This window comes from Triticum aestivum, chromosome 4D, assembly GCF_018294505.1.
Source record: "Triticum aestivum cultivar Chinese Spring chromosome 4D, IWGSC CS RefSeq v2.1, whole genome shotgun sequence".
Lineage (NCBI taxonomy): Eukaryota > Viridiplantae > Streptophyta > Magnoliopsida > Poales > Poaceae > Triticum > Triticum aestivum.
The window spans coordinates 417,660,593-417,675,673 of NC_057805.1; the positions used below are offsets into that span (position 1 = coordinate 417,660,593).

At 47.2% G+C, this 15,081-nt stretch overlaps 1 protein-coding gene and 1 pseudogene across 1 annotated transcript; both read left to right on the forward strand.

Annotated features, from left to right (window-relative positions):
• Window positions 1-5,369: 5,369 nt before the first annotated feature.
• On the forward strand, window positions 5,370-9,814 carry LOC123100153 (cyclin-SDS-like). The gene is made up of 7 exons (XM_044522126.1): window positions 5,370-6,178; window positions 6,291-6,461; window positions 7,420-7,586; window positions 8,699-8,827; window positions 8,926-9,106; window positions 9,250-9,294; window positions 9,425-9,814. The coding sequence occupies exons 1-7, from the start codon at window positions 5,513-5,515 to the stop codon at window positions 9,455-9,457; spliced, it is 1,392 nt and encodes a 463-aa protein (XP_044378061.1). The 5' UTR covers window positions 5,370-5,512; the 3' UTR covers window positions 9,458-9,814.
• A 1,287-nt stretch (window positions 9,815-11,101) lies between these two features.
• Window positions 11,102-12,698, forward strand: LOC123100154 (pentatricopeptide repeat-containing protein At5g47360-like; annotated as a pseudogene).
• The last annotated feature ends 2,383 nt before the right edge of the window (window positions 12,699-15,081 follow it).

Consider the following 15,081-nt stretch of genomic DNA (forward strand, 5'->3'; position numbering starts at 1 on the left):
AGATAGATCAAGACGCTTGATAAGTTTTTCAATGAGTACATACCTTGACAAGTTTTTTGAAGTAGTTCAAAATGGAACAGTCAAAGAAAGAGTTCTTGCCTGTGTTGCAAGGTGTGAAGTTGAGTAAGACTCAAAGCCCTACCACCGGAGAAAATAAAAAGAGAATGAAAGTCATTCCCTATGCCTCAGCCATAGGTTCTATAAACTATGCCATGTTGTGTACCATACCTATTGTATACCCTGCCCTTAGTTTGGCAAGGAAGTACAATTTTGATCTAGGAGTAGATCACTGGACAACGGTCAAAAATTATCCTTAGAGGACTAAGGAAATATTTCTCGGTTATGGAGGTGATAAGGAGTTCGTCGTAAAGAGTTACGTCAATGCAAGCTTTGACACCGATCTAGATGACTCTAAGTCACAATCCAGATACATATTGAAAGTGGGAGCAATTAGCTAAAGTAGCTCTGTGCAGAGCATTGTAGACATAGAAATTTGCAAAAAACATACGGATCTGAATTTGACAGACCCGTTGACTAAACTTCTCTCACAAGCAAAACATGATCACACCTTAGTACTCTTTGAGTGTTAATCACATGGCGATGTGAACTAGATTACTGACTCTAGTAAACCCTTTGAGTGTTGGTCACATGGCGATGTGAACTATGGGTGTTAATCACATGGTGATGTGAACTATTCGTGTTAAATCACATGGCGATGTGAACTAGTTTATTGACTCTAGTGCAAGTGGGAGACTGAAGGAAATATGCCCTAGAGGCAATAATAAAGTTGTTATTTATATTTCCATATATCATGATAAATGTTTATTATTCATGGTATAATTGTATTAACCGGAAACTTAGTACATGTGTGGATACATAGACAAACAGAGTGTCACTAGTATGCCTCTACTTGACTAGCTCGTTGAATCAAAGATGGTTAAGTTTCCTAGCCATAGACATGAGTTGTCATTTGATTAACGGGATCACATCATTAGAGAATGATGTGATTGACTTGACCCATTCCGTTAGCTTAGCATTTGATCGTTTAGTATATTGCTATTGCTTTCTTCATGACTTATACATGTTCCTATGACTATGAGATTATGCAACTCCCGAACACCGGAGGAACACTTTGTGTGCTACCAAACATCACAACATAACTGGGTGATTATAAAGGTGCTCTACAGGTGTCTCTGATGGTACTTGTTGAGTTGGCATAGATCGAGATTAGGATTTGTCACTCTGATTGTCGGAGAGGTATCTCTGGGCCCTCTCGGTAATGCACATCACTATAAGCCTTGCAAGCAATGTGACTAATGAGTTAGTTGCGGGATGATGCATTACGGAACGAGTAAAGAGACTTGTCGGTAACGAGATTGAGCTAGGTATTGAGATACCGACGATCGAATCTCGGGCAAGTAACATACCGATGACAAAGGGAACAACGTATGTTGTTATGCGGTTTGACCGATAAAGATCTTCGTAGAATATGTAGGAACCAATATGAGCATCCAGGTTACGCTATTGGTTATTGACCGGAGACGTGTCTCGGTCATGTCTACATAGTTCTCGAACCCGTAGGGTCCGCACGCTTAACGTTCGGTGACGATAGGTATTATGAGTTTATGTGTTTTGATGTACCGAAGGTAGTTTGGAGTCCCGGATATGATCACGGACATGACGAGGAGTCTCGAAATGGTCGAGACATAAAGATTGATATATTGGACGGCTATATTCGGACACTGGAAGTGTTCCGGGTGGTTTCGGAGAAAACCGGAGTGCCGGAGGGTTACCGGAACCCCCCGGGAGAACTAATGGGCCACATGGGCCTTAGTGGAGAGAGAGGGCCGGCCAGGGCAGGCCGCATGCCCCCTCCCCCTCTGGTCCGAATTGGACTAGGGAAGGGGGGGCGGCGCCCCCCTTTCCTTCTCCCTCTCCTCCTTCCTTTCCCCCTCCTAGTAGGAGTAGGAAAGGGGAGTCCTACTTGTACTAGGAGGAGGACTCCTCCTCTCCTGGCGCGCCCCAAGGGCCGGCCGGCCTCCCCCCTTGCTCCTTTATATACGGGGGCAGGGGCACCCTAGAACATACAAGTTGATTGTTTCAAGCCCAGTGCGGTGCCCCCTCCACCATAATCCACCTCGGTCATATCGTAGCGGTGCTTAGGCGAAGCCCTGCGTCGGTAACGTCATCATCACCGTCATCACGCCATCGTGCTGAATGTGTGCAGTCCGCGGAGGTGCCGTACCTTCGGTGCTAGGATCGGTCGATCGTGAAGATGTATGACTGCATCAACCACGTTTTCACAACGCTTCCGCTTATGGTCTACGAGGGTACGTAGACAACACTCTCCCCTCTCGTTGCTATGCATCACCATGATCTTGCGTGTGCGTAGGAATTTTTTTGAAATTAGTACGTTCCCCAACACCACCACCGTGCCACCATGCCGCCGCGCCGCCGGGGAGCTTCGGGCTACCGCGACGTACACGCGCGCCCCTCCGGCACCTTCTACGTCGAGATTCGGTCCGGCGACGTGCGCCTCGGCCTTGGCACCTTCGACACCGCCCACGAGGCCGCCCGCGCGTACGACGCGGCGGCGTGGTGCCTCTCGAGGCCTCGCGCACAGATGAACTTACAGGACGCCTGGACGCGCGAGCAAGCGCAGGACCTCGCCCCTCCGCCGGGCTAGTAACTGACGCCAACCGTCAGGAACACCGTCGACAGCAGCGCCGCCTCCTCATCGCCGAGGCAGACGAGCGAGCCATGGCGGAGTGGCGCCAGCGCCACCCGGAGGACGGCGCCAACGAGAACGCCTTCTAGGCGGAGAGGAGGGCAAGGCGGCGCGCGGAATGGGCGGACATGCGTTGTAGGAAGGCACTGGCGATATCACAGTGTGATCTGCGACAGGCATCATTCTTCTCCGACAACGATGATCGTTGGGAAGACGCGTTTCTTGATACGTCGGACGACACAAGCGAGGAGGAGGAGGAGGACGACTCGGAGTAGTCCCCGTAGTTTCTAGTTTGTGCTGTTTGGTAGAACTTTGCTATTTGTATTGGACTAGTTTGTGTTTGGTTGAACTTTGCTATTTGTATCGTTGAATTATCTATTTGGTTGAACTGGTTTGTGTTCTGGTTGCTCGCGCGCGCCTTTTTTTGCAGCGTCTATTGGAGCGGATCGCGCGCGCAATTTTTTGCAGCCGCTGCTGGAGCCAGCGCCCTGTCGCGCGCAAAAAACCGTTATTTTCACGCCCAAAAAACTGTTTTAGCGTGCCGCTCATTGCACGCCTGTTGAAGATGATCTAATACCCAAAACTATCGCGTGCAGTGTACGAGACAACTTTTTTGTGTGTGTGTTGAGGATCTGGGTAGGAGACAACTTGGCATGTGTATATGCTCGCTAATCCTGATTCAGTCGTCTCTGACGAGCATACCTTACTTTATGATGTCCTTTTATGGGCTCCCCGTTGGGGTAGAAAAACGCATGGATTTCTTTAGAGCCAGACTTCTATGGCAGGAGAATGATCAAAAAAGAAAATACCATTTAGTAAAATGGTCTGAGGTATGCAGACCAAAAGATATGGGGGGTTGGGAATTCAAAATCTTACATATATGAACAAAGCATTGCTATGTAAATGGTGGTGGAAATTATACACAACTGAGGGGTTGTGGCAAGATGTTATTTGGAAAAAATATGTTAAAAATAAAAATCTGGGTACTGTACTGGCCAAACAGGGAGATTCCCAGTTTTGGAGGGAGGTACTGAAACATAGAGATCATTTTACCTCTCTGTGCAAGTTTAGAATTGGAAATGGAGATAAAACACGCTTTTGGGAAGACTGGTGGATTGGCTCTGCCCCACTAAGTAAAAACTTCCCTAGACTCTACGAGCTTTGTTTAGATAAAAAGAAAACAGTTAAAGAGGTGTTTGAAAACAGCTTAGATAATGTGCATTTTAGGAGAACTCTGATAGGAGATGCTAGAGAATTATGGGAACATATTAAAGAAGTTTGTAGTTCGGTGACTCTAAATGAGGATAAAGATGAGGTAAAGTGGTCTTTGACCAAAAAAGGAGTATACACTGTAAAATCCTTTTACAAACATTTGATTGAAAATGGTGTCAAATATCCACACCTTTACATGTGGAAGATTAAAATGCCACCCAGAATTAAGGTGTTTATGTGGTTGGCTCTTAGGAATAGTATACTTACCAAAGACAATCTACTCCGTAGGGGGTGGAAAGGGGATGATAGATGTCCTTTCTGTGGACGTAAAGAAAATATCAATCACCTTTTTCTATCTTGTTCAGTTGCTAGATTGTTGTGGAACATTTTGAAATGTGCTTTCAATTTGAGAAACATTCCAGAAACTCTGGATGCGACAATGAAAACCTGGGTAAAGACCTTTGAAAAAGATGAAAAGGGTTTGGTCATGATAAGCGTTTCAGCGATATGCTGGACTATTTGGAAGCTTAGGAACAACATTATCTTTGATAACAACAGGGTGAATGATCCTTGTGTACCTGTCAACTTGTTTCTCAAAAATCTAAATGATTGGAATATTTTGCAGACAAACCCCGCAAGAAGTAAGATGATGAAGGCTGGAGTGAAGCAAGTAAGCGAGGTGGCGGAAGAAGTGTTCAAAGCAGCCCATGGGTGGCGCCTGAAGACTGGGAGAATCCTGGGGTGACGCTAATCTACTTCAGGACGAGTCCGTTGCTGCGATGAAATAAACTGCTTCCACTACTTTTTAGCTTGCTTCCTTCGTTTCCTCAGTTAGCCTATGTTCTTCTGATGATGATAAAAGACTCTAATCATGATGTATGTCTCTGTCTGAAAAAACAAACATGTTTCTGTTTTGGGGCTGGGTTCTTGTTTTGAATCCAGGCCTCAGACCACTCCCGCAGGTTATTACCTTGAGGTGGTTTGGGAGGGAAGGGATGGCTTTCCTTCCCTCCTTAATAGGGTAGTGACAGTTGCATAGGGGGCGGAGTTTTATGTTGCATCTTTAGCTTCTTCTCGCTTTATCGTAAGACATGGTGATTTTTTTTAATGGAAATCGGAGAGAATGCTCTCTTTTGTCAAAAAAAAAAAACACGACATTCCCACGGACGCACCGGCGGAAGCAGCCGCCTTCTGTTTCGATCGGAAACGGGATCGTTCGTAGTACAGTTCTAGAACGTGGGTCTTCTCCCATCAAAAGAAAAAAAAGAACGTGGGTCCTCTGCTGCGAGGGGTCCACGGATCTGTGCTGACAGGAGGTGGGGCCATATCGGGCGGTGCATGTGCACCGGGCGTAGCCGTAGCTCCGTGCCCTTGGCTTCCTCAGCAAAGCTTCGGAAGTTCAAATTCAAATGAAGCGATCGGTCTGTGAGGTGCGCTCATCCTCCTGCGGCACGGCACCCCCATTCCCCTCCCCTTCCTCCCCGCTGTCGACGGCCTCACGGCTATATAACCAAGCCAAATCAGAGAGCACCTAGCCGTGGCCACACGCACACACGCACCCACGCGCACGCCATGCCTCCCACCATGCTCGCGCCGGTGCCCACGAGGCCGCGCTCCCACCCCTTCCGCCGCCGGAGGGACGCGGCTGCTCCGCTCCCAGCCCAGATCGCGGCGGCGATGGCGGGGAAGCGGCCCGCGGAGTCCTCCACATCGGCCTCCTCCTCCTTCCGCAGCGAGGTCGTCTCCACCACCACCGCCATCTCCTCCGCCGCCCTCGCCGCGGCGCAGCGCCCGGAGAAGAGGCCGAGGCGCCAGGACTCGGGCGACGCGCGGCCCGCCGCCTCCGAGTGCTCGGAGGTCATCGGCGGCGCCACGGCGCGCCCCGCGGAGGTCGAGGCCTCCGAGTCGTCGTGCCTCCGCTCCGTCCTCCACCCCGACCTCGCCTGCCCCGAGCTGCTCGCCGACGACGCCGAGGCGACGGAGTACTCTTCGGCCTGCGACGAGCTCACGCAGTCCGACGCGGAGGAGGAGGTGCTCAGTGCTCCCAGCCCCTGCACTGACTACTCCCTCACCCCCCTGCTCGACACCTCCTCTTCCTCCTCCTCCGAGGACGACGACGACGACGACGGCGCCCCCCCTTCCTACACCTTCTCCCTCTTCCTCGACTACGCCAAGCAGTTCGTCCCCTGTGTGCAACACAAGGCGCACGCCGTCGCCGACGCCGTCCCCATCCCAGAGGTGAGCCGGTTCCACGCAGTTCCCCTTAAAATCTGTTTGAAATTGGGTCTCTCTGCGAGATCAGTGCGGTGTTTGATCTGATTTGGTGGCTTCGTTGGAATGTTTGTGTCAGTGGAAGCAGTTCGATGACTTGGAGGACGAGGAGAGCTACGAGCAGTTCCGGCGGCGCGAACGGCGGGGAGTGGTGGCGTGCGACTACACAGAGGTGTACGCCTCCATGTCAGGCAACTCTGGCCGTCACGTCGTGGAGCAGCGTTCTGTCATGGTGAACTGGATTATCGAGGTCAGTGTACACCAGCGCTGTACTCTGCATTCTACATGTATACCGCGACTCCACTTTAGCTCAATTCCAATTTATGGTACAAGCTCGCCTTACAGATTTACAGTCATGAGTTGGTATTGTGCTGGTAATTTACTATGAAGTCACATTGTACTGCAGATTCAGTGTTGGTTTAGTTCTCTGAATGATATCTGTTCTAAAGGCACTGTGGTTGTGTGGTTGATCTCGTGTGTGTGTGTGTGTGTGTGTGTGTGTTCGGCGTGCTAAGGCAGCAGATCCAGCTATGCACCTTCTTAAATTTTGCAGGGGATAGTTGTCTACTGTCGAAGATATTATTGTGCAACATTCTGATTAGTAGATTGCTCACAGACATTGTTTGTTGTGCAGACTGATCCTGTGTTGTTGTTTTTTCGAAACTGTTGTAACAAAATGTTATTGTACAACATTCTGATTAGTAGATTGCTCACGACATTAATTTTGAGGAGGTGTTTGTTTTAACATTTTGACATTCAGTGTTTGGAAAGGGAAATATCTTCAGTTATGCTGCAAAGTTATTCAGTAAACCATTTGCTATTTGATTAGCTTATGGTCTTCAACTCTTCATGCCTAGGATAGGAGGCACATTGTAGCAATCAGGATACCAGCATCATTTCTATGTAGATATGCAACTCCTGAGTGCATTGTCCGTATATGCCCCTTCTATACCATTCCATTCTTTTTTTTGCGGGGCTATACCATTCCATTCAAATCTAAGCTTCTGTATGCACTTGATTTTTGCGTTAAGACTTGAGAGAACTTCTGAGAATACTGTCGGCACCGTGTTTTGACCTGAAGATTTTGATACGCAACTAGATATTAAAATGATGAGATCCTTGTACATATACTATGAGGATTTGACTGTTCTCAGATAAAAATGTATCTGCAACTTGCAAATAATAGCTGTTTCCCATGAATTTTGTAGCATGGGCATGTGACAGAGCTGCAGCCAGAGACATTGTTCCTGGGAATTGGACTGATGGACCACTTCTTGACACGTGGATACCTACAGGGCTCTAGGAATGTGCAGTTGCTGGGCATTGCCTGCATCACCCTAGCCACCCGCATCGAAGAGAACCAGCCATACAATAGGTATTGAGCTCCCTTTGTGCTACATGTTCATTCTGATTCGGTAAAATGTGTGCATGGTATATTTTCTTATTCCCCTCTTTCAGTACGAGTACTACTCCATGTTGTTGACGTATGGTAGGGTTAAGGTTTATACCATGTTATGCATTGCTTACTGAAATACAGCTTCAAGCATCCCTGCAACAAAAGAAGCTTCAAATAAACGCATCCTTTTAATTCAGGTCCAAGTTTCAGCGTAGTTTCCTATTCTTTCCTCAGATGGTTGTAGTACAATACTGTTAAATCCTTACTAAGCTCTTCTATGATGCATTTTCTTCTCTATTTGCCAGAGTTCATTTCAATATAACTTAATTGGGCATTTGATAGACCTTAGCAAGTGCGCAGGGGATACCTTGATTTTGTTGAAAGCTGTCATTGGTTAATCCCGTGGCAAAACCATACAAACAAGTGATAATAGCTCATATAGAATGTCTAATTTTCTCATTAAAGGCTTATCTCTGCATGCTATTACTTGGGAGTACTTACATTAGGAAATGTTGATGTTGAGCATAATTGACTTTCCTAATTCATTCGCCTGCAATCAGGTCGCTCTCGCCAACCACTTGAGCATAGTAGTTCTCATCTTCGATTTGGAACATAAAAGTGATGCTACCATAAGATCCTAATTTTAGTTTGTACTTCAGGCAGTTACCATTATTTAGTGCCCATTTTGACTTGGTTAGACAGTCCTTGGCAGAGTTTTATCTATTCTTTTCCCAAGTAAACCTATTATGCATCAACTTTCTGGTTGCACGTGATTACATAACTTGCAAGAGAAAACAGAGCCCTTTTTGTGGTTTTGTTGAAGTTTTTGAGCCTTAATTCTGGTGATATTTTCTTATTCTTGACCACGTCTGAAGAAAAAAAGAAGTGGCACACAGTACATTACTATGCAGAAAGATAGAGTGCTTCAGAACAGCATGACATATTCTTCTTTACTAGTCCACCTATTTACGTTGCACTGCAGTATCATTGTCGAACTTCTGAATTAATTATCTCTGGGATCACCATTTGCTGCCTCATCTTTGCCTCCATTCAGCACAATGTAATCTCACTGTGTGTGTAATCTCTTTCAGCATCATGCAGAAGTCTTTCATGGTAGGGATCAACCTTTACAGCCGGAGCGAGGTCGTCGCCATGGAGTGGCTGGTTCAGGAGGTCCTCGACTTCCAATGCTTCGTCACGACAGTCCACAATTTTCTCTGGTACTACATGTTTCCTGCATTCTCGTCTGTGCCAGGCCGAGCAAAACTGAACGAGAAGCCAACACTAACAGTTCACTTTTCGTTTTCTAATTCTGCAGGTTCTATCTGAAGGCAGCAAAAGCAGACGACAAAGTGGAGGATCTGGCCAAGCACCTGGCCCTGCTCACACTTCTGGACCATAAGCACCTCTCCTACTGGCCCTCGACCGTGGCAGCCTCGGTGGTGGCCCTTGCCTGCCTTGCCACCGACAAGGAGTCCTCGTGCCATCGGGTAATGGAGGTAAATGATCTGAACTCACTCCACCATCAAAGCTATGCATTTCTCTTATGTCTTCTATCGTTCACGTTCAGAACTTCCGTAAGACCTACCGATGCTAACGAAGACTAGAAACGCCTGACCACTTTGCTCTTCGCGTAATGCAGACTCACTCGAGGACGAAGGATGACGATCTGCCTGAATGTTTAATGGTTCGATCCCTCCCTCGCATCCTTGTTCTTGGAACCATCTGAACTGACAGCGTGCAGAAACTTATGTAACTGAATTTTTGGGCTGCCACGACGACTAACATTCCTTCTGCTGTGCAATCTTTTCGCGCAGAGTCTGGAGTGGCTGATAAACTATGCTTCGTAGCACCCAGGGCTCCCAGGTTGAACATTCTATCTAGTCTTCTGCTGATCAACAGTACAGCGTAGCACAGCCATTTAGCAACAACCGGAGAGTGTGCATGCCATTAGTTTGCACAGCGGGATAAAATATATGAGGACACGGTAACATGTTTATCGATGTGTGGGGGAGATCGTAACTGCAGAATTTCGTACTGAGGTGGTAACTATAGCCTATAGGGAGAGCTGTTGTGGTCATGTGTCTTTTGCTCGTCAGTTAGCTCTTTGTGGTCAATTATAAGGTTGGATGTTGTTGTATTCCTCGACTGCCTTTTTTTTTGGATCAGTGGTATATTGTTTAAAATGGATCTACGGCTCAGTGAAAAATGGTCTTGTTTAATGGCAGTGTACATATGATACCCTCCGTCTGATAAAAGCTTGTCCCTCACATGGATGTATCTAGCATCAAGTGCATCCATTTAAGAGATAAGCTTGGGACAAGACTGAGGGAGTACTTTTTTGGCCCGTTATGGTTGTCATTATGACTCTTGAGAACTGAAGGTCTCGGATTTCAGATTTTGGGATGAACGGGATGATGCCCTCAAGCAGATGTGTATGTCTTAAGATTGATAAGGAGATGTGCTTGTCCTGAAGATCGCCGACACAAAGAAAATGCCCAGTTTGACTAATGGACATTCCAGGTCGTTTTCCACCACCTGATCCAGCGATGATGGCAATGGCAGTGGCATCGGTCCGCGGTCCGCCGCCAAAAACTTCATCAAGCAACCATGGCAGGGATATTCACACCATTTGCCATTGTCACCGGCGTTGACACCGTGCGCCATCTCTGCAAAACCACACCACAGTAGAGAATCTGCGCTGCCCACCACTACACACGGTCTCCATGCCTCAACCACCCAAATCAGGGCAACAAAGAGACAAAGAAGCGACAACTGCGACACTACGGCTCCCTCCAGCCAAGACCATCTCCAAAATGATGCCTCCAAGAGGGTACGCGGCACATGTGACGTCATCGTATGCCCCGGAAAACTATAGAGGAGGAAAAACCTCCAGAAAGATGAGAGATATTCTCACTATAAGTGAGATATAGCAGCGACAAAAAAATTAATGTACGATGAATTATTTAGCATATGCTGACTTTTTTTATAGAGCTGAACTTTTTGAAAATATACACGATGAGCTATTTTCAGTATATGTTGAACATTTTTTAATATACATAAACTTTTTTTTAAATATGAACTTGAAAACTCCTTGGGACGGTGAGGTTAGGGTTTCTCGTCATATGGCGGGATTTGGTGTCAGGTGTTTCAGATCTATTCAGGGGTTCAACGACGACGACTGCGCCTACATGGTGCTGGTCCTTAGAGGCACGTGCACGAAGACTTCCCGGCTGTCATCGACAAGGTCAAGCCGGCTCCGGTACGGGAGCGGCGACAACGGCGCATCGCCGGCTCGTTCTGACGGCGGTAGTGGTCGTTCGGTGGTCTCAGAATCTCGATGTAATTTTTATTATGTTTGAGATGCTTTGTACTTCTGGCGAACTTTGATAATAGATTTGGATCGTTTTCGAAAAGAAAAATCATCCAACAGGCAGTTTATGGAGAAGAAAAGAAAAATCTCAAGTGAGCTCGCCAGATTGGGCCTGCCCATTTTACGCTCACTTCAGGCGTCTCGTTCGGACGCTTCCAGTTCCGGTTCGCCTTGCCTTCTGCGCCGCCGCGCCGGACCAACCTGGCTCCGTCGTCCAAACCAGATGCCCCCGCGCTTAACCCTCCTCCGCCGCCTCTCCACCCACAGCGACCCCAACCTCGCCACCCTCCTCGCCGTCCTCCGCTCGCCGGAGGCCTCGTCCACGCCGCTCCCGCGCCTTCCCGTCTCGGTCGGACGCGTTCCCCCTCCACACGCTCCCCGACCTCCTGCCGCGCCTCCCCTCCCCGCTCCTCTCCCTCCGGTTCCTGCTCTGGCGCCTGCCCCCCTCCCCGCCGCTCCCCTCCCCGCACACCCTCTCCTCGCTCGCCGCCTCGCTCCCGGACCTCCCCTCCGCCGTGCCCCTCCTCCTCTCCTCCTCCCCGCACCCGCTGCCCCTCCCGCACTACGCCCTCCTCCTCGGCATCTCCACTCATGCCGGCCTTTTCCCGGTCTCACTCGCCGTCCTCCGCCACATGCGATCCTCCGGCCTCGCGCCCGACGTGGCCTGCTTCCACTCCGCCCTCCGCGCCGCACGCTCGCATTGTGATGTCTCCGCCGTTCTGGACATCATGTCCAGGTCCGGCGTCAACCCGACCGTCCCCCTGATCGTGACCGCGGTGCATAGGCTGGCGTACAGGGGCGACTTCGAAGGTGCCCGCTGTCTGATTGACAAAATGCCTGAGTTTGGATGCGCGGCCAATGTGGTGGTTTACACCGCGATGCTCGACGGGATGCTCGCTTTTGGTCATGTGGATGCCGCAGTGGGGCTGCTGGAGGAGATGGAGGGTGGCAGACTCGGTGCTGGGTGTGTGCCCAATGTGGTGTCGTACACGTGTTTGGCGAAATGCCTGTGCCGAAAAGGGAGAATGGTGGAAGCTCTGAGCGTGCTGGATAGGATGGTAGCTAGAGGGGTGATGCCGAATCGCGTTTTTGTGCGGACGCTGATCGATGGGTTTTGCGCGGCCAGGGGGGCTGGTTTGATTTCCAAGGCATATGATGTGGTGGAGCGTTTGGTCGTTGACGGAACTTTGTCAAGCGGGCAGTGCTATAATGTTCTTCTGGTAGGCTTGTCTGTGGCTGGGATGACAAGGGAAGCTGAAGGCCTCGCGCAGAGGATGATGAAGACAGGGGTGCAGCTGAGCCCGCTCGCAGGAAGTGCAATGGCGAGGGAGCTGTGTCAGAGGAAAATGTGGTTGCATGCTTGCTGTTGGTTGAGACTGATGGATGAGAATGGGGTGCTCTGTGATTCTGATGTCTATGCTGACGTGTTGTTGGGGCTGTGTCAGGAGGGGCATGTCCTTGAGGCCTCGGCGTTGGCGAGGAAGGTCATGGATAGGGGAATACACATTGACGCTTCCTGCGCTGATTGTTTGGTGGAGTTACTGAAGCAACATGGTGATGAGGAGCTAGCATCACATGTATTAGGATTGAGCAGATCGCCTGAAGTGATGTCGCTGTGAGCATTGTGTGGTTCTGTGCTCAATTCTTGTAGAAGATGGTTTGAAGAACAAGAACAGTGCAGGGAAAAAACTACCATTCATCGGAGGACCTGTTGTTTTTACATTCGTGTGAGTAGATTGCACGATCTGCTATTGTTCGCGGAAGAGAGACCCCCGAGTTTGTCAAAGCTATCACAATAACTCTAGATATCTGCAGAGAGGGAAGCAAATTATAGCAACTAGAATACCTGCATCAATTTTATGCACATGTGCAATTCTTTAGTGCACTATCTTAATATTATATTTTTTGTGCATATCCATGCAAATGCAACCTTCTCCATAAACATGCTTTTTTTTCCAAGGGAAATATACACCCGGTATTTGCATTGAGACATAGAGAACTTCTGCGAATACTGTCACCGCTGTGTTCGCACCTGAAGATTTTGATATACATTTATGCAATTAGTTTATTAAATGATAAATCATTGTATTATACTATTCCCCAAAAGGCTTTTTTTTTTGGAGGCAAGATTTCTACTCAGATAAGAGCTCATATACAAGCAACTGCAAAAGGATAATTATCTTAACATTAGTTGTTACTTTCTTAGCATGGGCATGCGATGAAGCTGCAGATGGAGGCAGTGTTTATGGGCATTGGACTAATGAACACGCTTCTTGCCGCATAGATGCTTAAAAGGGGCTCTAGGCATATGAAGTTACCGGGCGTTGCGTGCATAATGCGGGAGAAGTACATTTTTAGTCCCTCAACTCTTTCGAAAGTTTACAAATGATCCCTAAACTCCAAAACCAGCAAACTATAATCCCTCAACTTTCAAAACTGGATAAGTTTAGTCCCTGGTGCTGCTTCGTGTGGTTTCTTTGCTGACCTGGAGTAGTTTTTTACTAAAACTGGACACATCATGTGCGGGTCCCACTTGTCAGCGTCAGGAGAACGAAAATAATAGCTTTACACAAAATGCACAATGCATAGTTCGAACCTGAGACCTCCAGCATAAAGAGTGCACAAGCTAGCCACTCACCAGGAGATGTTTTGTGCTTAACATAGAGGTATATATTGATTTATATTATATACGGGGGTATTAAACGTGTTCAAAATTAACTAATTTAAAAGCGATTTCTTTTTCTTTATTCCTAATTAAAACTGAAGAATAAGTAGTTATGCCATGCTGTGTATTTATTTTCCTTGTTTTTCTCAATTAATTAGTAGTTTGACTCGTGCTTTTGCATTTGTATTAGGTGTTTGCTGATTCAACTCTGCGCTTTTTTTTTTCTGGACTCATGTGCATGATGGAGTAGCTATATTGATGTGTACGAATTCATACAACAGAGATATAAATGTCAAAATTGGTAAAAATAATGTAAGTAGTTATTAGTCTTTTTAAATTTAATAAGTAGCTAACTAACTAGTTGACTTAGACGTACCATTTGTTCTGCATTTCTACTTATATCCGTTGTGTGTGCACTCTGCGTGTGGTGCTGATTTCGAGTGTGTGCACCCTGCGTGAGGTGTGGTCATGTGGACTTCGTGTGTGCACCCTAACTAAATATTGAGTACTTCCTCTGTAAACTTTTATAAGATCGTTTAGATCACTGAAGTAGTGATCTTAATGATCTTATGCAAGTTTACAGAGGGAGTAATATATAACATGTATCACTCAATACAACATCAGGTTATTTTTGGATAGGTGGCTAGCTCCAGTGTGACGCTGTGGGAGGTGCCCAGTTCGACTATTACACGGCATTTTTTGCCGCGTTGATTTATTTCACGTTTCCACCATTGACAGACGGGTCCCACTATATATTTTGTGCATCTCCTGTCACTGGCAGGTGTGTCCCGCCCAGTTTGAGTAAAAAATGACACCGGTGAGCAAAGAAGCCACCTAAAGCAGCATCAGGGTCTAAACTTATCCGGTTTTAAAAGTTGAGGGACTGCAGTTTGCTGGTTTTGGAGTTTAGGGACCATTTGTAAATTTTCGTAAAGAGTTAAGGGACGAAAAATATACTTTTCACTGGAGTTACTTATTTATATGGGAATCCACATACAAACATGTGATAAACTGATAATAGCTCATAGGGAGTTACTTATTTTACTGGAGCCTTATAACTGCATGTGATTACTAAAAAGCCTTGCGATTTATCAACTACTTAAGAAATTTTGGTCGCCTACGCATTTTAGAAATTGAATTTCCTGAATCCTGATTGATTTATCTGTGACCAGGTGAATCTCACCAACCGTTCAAGCAGAGCAGTTAGCATCTTCAATTTATATTTGGATACTTTATTTGTAATCTAGTGAATTAAGCATTGTAAGAGTAGTGCCAGTCTTCAGGCAATTCATGACAACTGGTGATTATTTTCCACTTGCATAGACCGTATAGACTGTTCTTCTTCCCAAGTAAACCTACCGCATCAACATTTTGGTTACACATGATTAAAATCGTAGCCTTTTTCTGTAGGGTCTCGTTAAGGTTTTTAAGCCTGA